General features: G+C 37.4%; 1 protein-coding gene across 1 annotated transcript; it reads left to right on the top strand.

Moving 5' to 3' along the window:
* Positions 1-234: 234 nt before the first annotated feature.
* Positions 235-4282, top strand: LOC104936250 (uncharacterized). The gene is made up of 5 exons (XM_010752263.3): positions 235-520; positions 800-920; positions 2289-2500; positions 2721-2866; positions 3363-4282. The coding sequence occupies exons 1-5, from the start codon at positions 454-456 to the stop codon at positions 3453-3455; spliced, it is 639 nt and encodes a 212-aa protein (XP_010750565.1). The 5' UTR covers positions 235-453; the 3' UTR covers positions 3456-4282.

The following is a 4282-nucleotide window of genomic DNA, read 5'->3' as shown; positions in this document are numbered from 1 at the left end:
CCAGACAGTGACCTGGAGGGAGGCCACACCCCATACACATACCTATAATTAGTAATGGTTGCTAATTTGTAAATAGTAGTAAAAGTTGTGAACCTTTCCACATATTTAAAGATATTTCCAGTTGTACAGAAAGTGGTGTCACTTACACTTTTTATTCTGAAAGACAAAAACATCCTATTGCACGATGAATGTTTGCAACAGGAACATGTGCCACCCACAAAAAGTACAGAAAGAAAAACTTCGATTGGCAGTTGATAACTGGAGAGCGTGGAGGCATGACAGCAGCGAAGCACAGGCACCACAGGAACACAGAATTTGGCCAGATCACTGTCTAGTCCAACCTCAGATTTCCTTTTTCCTGTTTAATTAAGAGCTCGGCAGCAGAATGAGCTCTGTGATTGTGAGGTAGGTTAACAGTGGGACAGTAGGTGGAGAAGGAGCAGAAACGCTGAGATGACAGCACACAGCTTCAGCAGCTTTATCGTCTTCATAACTCATCTGAGCCTCATCTATTGCTATGGTAGGACTCACTTTAAAACTAATTTCTATTTGAATATACAGTTCTTACTTTAAAAAACATTTTTCATACTTATATTTATTTCTTGTATTATAATGATAATGGCGACCATTCATAAAGATCCGGCAAATAATCTGAGCTGATGGTTTACATGTTTGGTGTATAATTATTTGTATTTCTGACACACAGCAGCAACACACAGGATATTACCATAATGATTCACAAACAGAAGACGAGCTAGTTAAGCATGAATGTTGAAGCTGAATCCTTTTCATTTATCAGATTTTAAAGTGATTCAACCACAGAATCGAACTGTAAACCAAGATGAGTTAGCGTCTATCAGCTGTGAACACACCGCAGAAGTCACCTCTGTGGAAGACTTTCAACTCCTCAGCATGTCACCGTATGTATTCTAGTGGTGTGTGTGTTTTGGGGGGATCTGTGAAATACACAAATGAAGAAGGTTCATGCATGCAGCTTTTTATCGCATTTAACTCCAGTTTGAACTTCTTTGTGTCTATTTTCTCTTTGCCATCAATGTCGTCAGTTTCTCATTTAATCAAATTAGTTGCTTTAAAAAAGGCTTCATGATTTCTTATCAAAGGAAGTATAGAGCTGGTTAGAGCTGGTCTCAGCAGCTCCCAAAACAAATACCAAAACTGCACTGCACCGCCTTATCTGCATAACCACACTTCACTCAAATCGGCGAATTTGAAACCAGTAAATTAGCATCACAGTACAATGTTAAAAGTTATCAGGTTTAAACAGATCCGAGCATAAAGACTGGAAACAGTAGCCTGACTGAAAGTACTGAACAGTGTTGTAGTGCTGCTGTTTGGTCTTGGTTTTTGAGACCACTTTTTGAAGGTCTCGTTTGAGAATAGACCACATATTTACCCAGTCTATCTTGGCACAGAAAAACAAAGAGAGGAAAGGAGTGTACTGCTTGCGGTTTAACCACAAGACCATGAGCCAACGGCTGCAACGATCCTCCTCCAGGTCTAACTCAGTGTTTTGTAAAGCAGCTTATTTAAAAAAAAAAAAGGTGATCACATTTATGAGTAAACACTGAGAATCAAGTAAAATCAAATTGACGAATAAGAAATAAAAAATCCACCCTCCTCCTCAGTTACACTGCCTACACTGGTCTTTTGTTACACTAACACTAACTGTTCCCAGATGTAAGCTGCCCTTGTCGATAAGAGGGAGACTGAATATATTGCACACATTGCCTCCTGATAAATAAAACGTTGTCAATTTATGTTACTTTACTTAATGTGTCATTAAGAATCACTTAGTAAATAATGCACCAAGATAAATAGAAGGCTGTGATTGGCATTGGCCGATGTTGAATGTTGAATGAATGGTTCCTTTCACAGAGTAAAACATTGTAAGAGCATTGTAATATTGTAGTTAATCAATGTAGAGCCAATCAGAGGTACTTCTGAGTTTATTAGTATTAGAGTATTGCATGATTTCATATAAGCATATCACATTTTTGCAAGTGTAAATAACTGGTGGAGTAAAACATGCAATATTTCCCTCTGAAATGTGATGGAGTAGAAGTATGAAGTACCATAGATTAGAAATACTCAAGGAAAGTATGTCAGTTGTACTGTTTCAATCATCTCATCTAAATCTTGGCATGTAATTAAGTGTTCCCCAAAATATGTATTATTATTCCTTTAAACTAATTTAAAAAAATAAAAATCAGAAACTCAGCTCATGCTGGCAGATGTGCTCTGTCTAATAGATCTCTGTTCACTCTCAGAACAGACAGTTCTGGAAACATACTCTGCCAGAAAGGAGTGAAAAAGAGTGAGAACATCACCTGTCTTGAAGTCAATCCCAAAAAGTTCCTCTTTATCATATTCAACATCGGACCTGAGGACATGAGCATGAAATATGTGTGTGAGATTACAGTAAAGGATGAAAATGATCTACATCACACTGAGAGAGGAAGACCAACCACGTTACTGCCAGGTACGTTTAACATTCTGGAAGATTTGTAGTCCTGTAAATACGAACCAAAGATGAAAAAATAAAGTGAAATTCAATGCATATGATTAGATGGTGATAATTGATTCACTCCTTGGTTATAATGTTGCTGAGCGTGAAGCTGTAGTTGTCAAACATGCTGACATTGTTTTTGTGTAGACTAGTAAAGGACAAACAGGAAGTAGTCTGACTTTATTTTTATTAGGTCAAACGGAAGTGGTCTCTATATCTCCTCCTCCTCCTCCTCTTCCTCTCCATCACTCTCTTAAGCTGTGGTGGATTGCGATTGGTTTGCTGGCTCTGATGTTCCTGTACAGCTGTGTCATCACTTCTTTCTACATCAGACTGAGGGTGACTATTTGGATTTTTGCTAAGTATACTGTGCTTAAATACAAATTTTATCCATTTTGCGTTGCCATTTTGTGCAACTTACTTCTATTCCACTGCATTTGTAGATGACAGTTTTAGTTACAAGTTACTTTTCCATTTTCATATGCTTCTTTGTCCAGTGAGAACCATGTGTGACAGTATTGACTGATTGATTGAAAATGTTTATTTCTGTATTTGTGCAAAGCCAATAAAAAAAAATTGTGTGTGTGTGTGTGTGTGTGTGTGTGTGAGTGTGTGTAAAAAAATAATAAAGTTCTGAGTTTTGTATTGTTGATTATTGTTGTATTGTATTGTTGTGTTTACATTGTCATCAGTAACTGAATTAAAAGTTTGAACTATAGCAGCTAATATTTTTACATAATAACTAGTATGGCCTGTACATGAACAGCATTCACTGTCTGAAACATTGTGTTTGGAACAAAAAAGAAAATGTGTTCTTTTTCTGCCTGTGTTTCAGTGCAGGAGCATGAATCCTGAGAACTCCACCTACGTAGTAATGAGGAAAGCTCCTCTGCCAAGGAATCGAGATTTCGACATTTATTGTGGGTAGCTATTCATCTGTCTTCACCACTGTTCTCATGCTGAATGTAATGAGAGGGGAACACATGGACATCCTATGAGGCAGCTGGTATCACAGTCCAGAGTTCGATTTACCTTTATATCTCATGTCTCTTTTTCTGCATGAGCTGAAAGCCGTTGTACTGCTGAAAATGAACAGGAGGGTGAGACAAAGACCATGTAAAGTGACCATGCTGCCTGCTGCAGCGTCTGTTCATCTTTGCTTTTACAGTTGTATGTGCCACTATATTATCCTTTATATAAGAAATATATGTACAATTATACTTTAGCTTTTCAATATCTTTCTCTTATATCGATGTTTTAAAAAAATGTGGTGTACAGTATCGTTAATGACGCTTAGCTTGACGGTTACAGTAGCTCATGTTGTTGTTGTCACCAAGCATCCCCACTGATTTTTGTGTGGACGAGCAAATGTCATTATGTTGTGTGACTGCTGCAAAAGCAAACACAGTGAGAAACTCTTTACAGCTGCTGTTCAACATGAAAGGATCATCTTTCCCCAAAACCTTCCCAAATGATTTTTTCTGATACATAATCCATATTTTTAATATGTGCACTTTTAACTTAAGTTTGTTCATTTCCGTTGTGAATTGAATGCATTTTATTTCACACAGTATAATTTGCTATGCTTCTTTTGATCACCACAGTGTTCATGCACTTGCACATTATATTGTTTTTACAGTTTATTAATAGCAATATTTTTCTTTATTATTACCGTACATTGCATTCACTGGCCATGAGTTGTCCCAGGAGATGGTCTGATGGGTCTCCAAGTCACGAGCACCGCCTTGTATGAAT

The sequence above is a fragment of the Larimichthys crocea genome, chromosome XVIII, assembly GCF_000972845.2.
Source record: "Larimichthys crocea isolate SSNF chromosome XVIII, L_crocea_2.0, whole genome shotgun sequence".
Lineage (NCBI taxonomy): Eukaryota > Metazoa > Chordata > Actinopteri > Sciaenidae > Larimichthys > Larimichthys crocea.
Note: the sequence above shows the minus strand (reverse complement) of the source record. Positions and strands in the feature narration are given on the sequence as shown.

Coding starts and splice junctions, on each gene's coding strand:
- LOC104936250 (XM_010752263.3), top strand. CDS start 454: ATGACAGCACACAGCTTCAGCAGCTTTATCGTCTTCATAACTCATCTG. Junction 2,501..2,720: donor ACCAACCACGTTACTGCCAG/GTACGTTTAACA, acceptor TATTTTTATTAG/GTCAAACGGAAGTGGTCTCT. Junction 2,867..3,362: donor CTTTCTACATCAGACTGAGG/GTGACTATTTGG, acceptor CCTGTGTTTCAG/TGCAGGAGCATGAATCCTGA.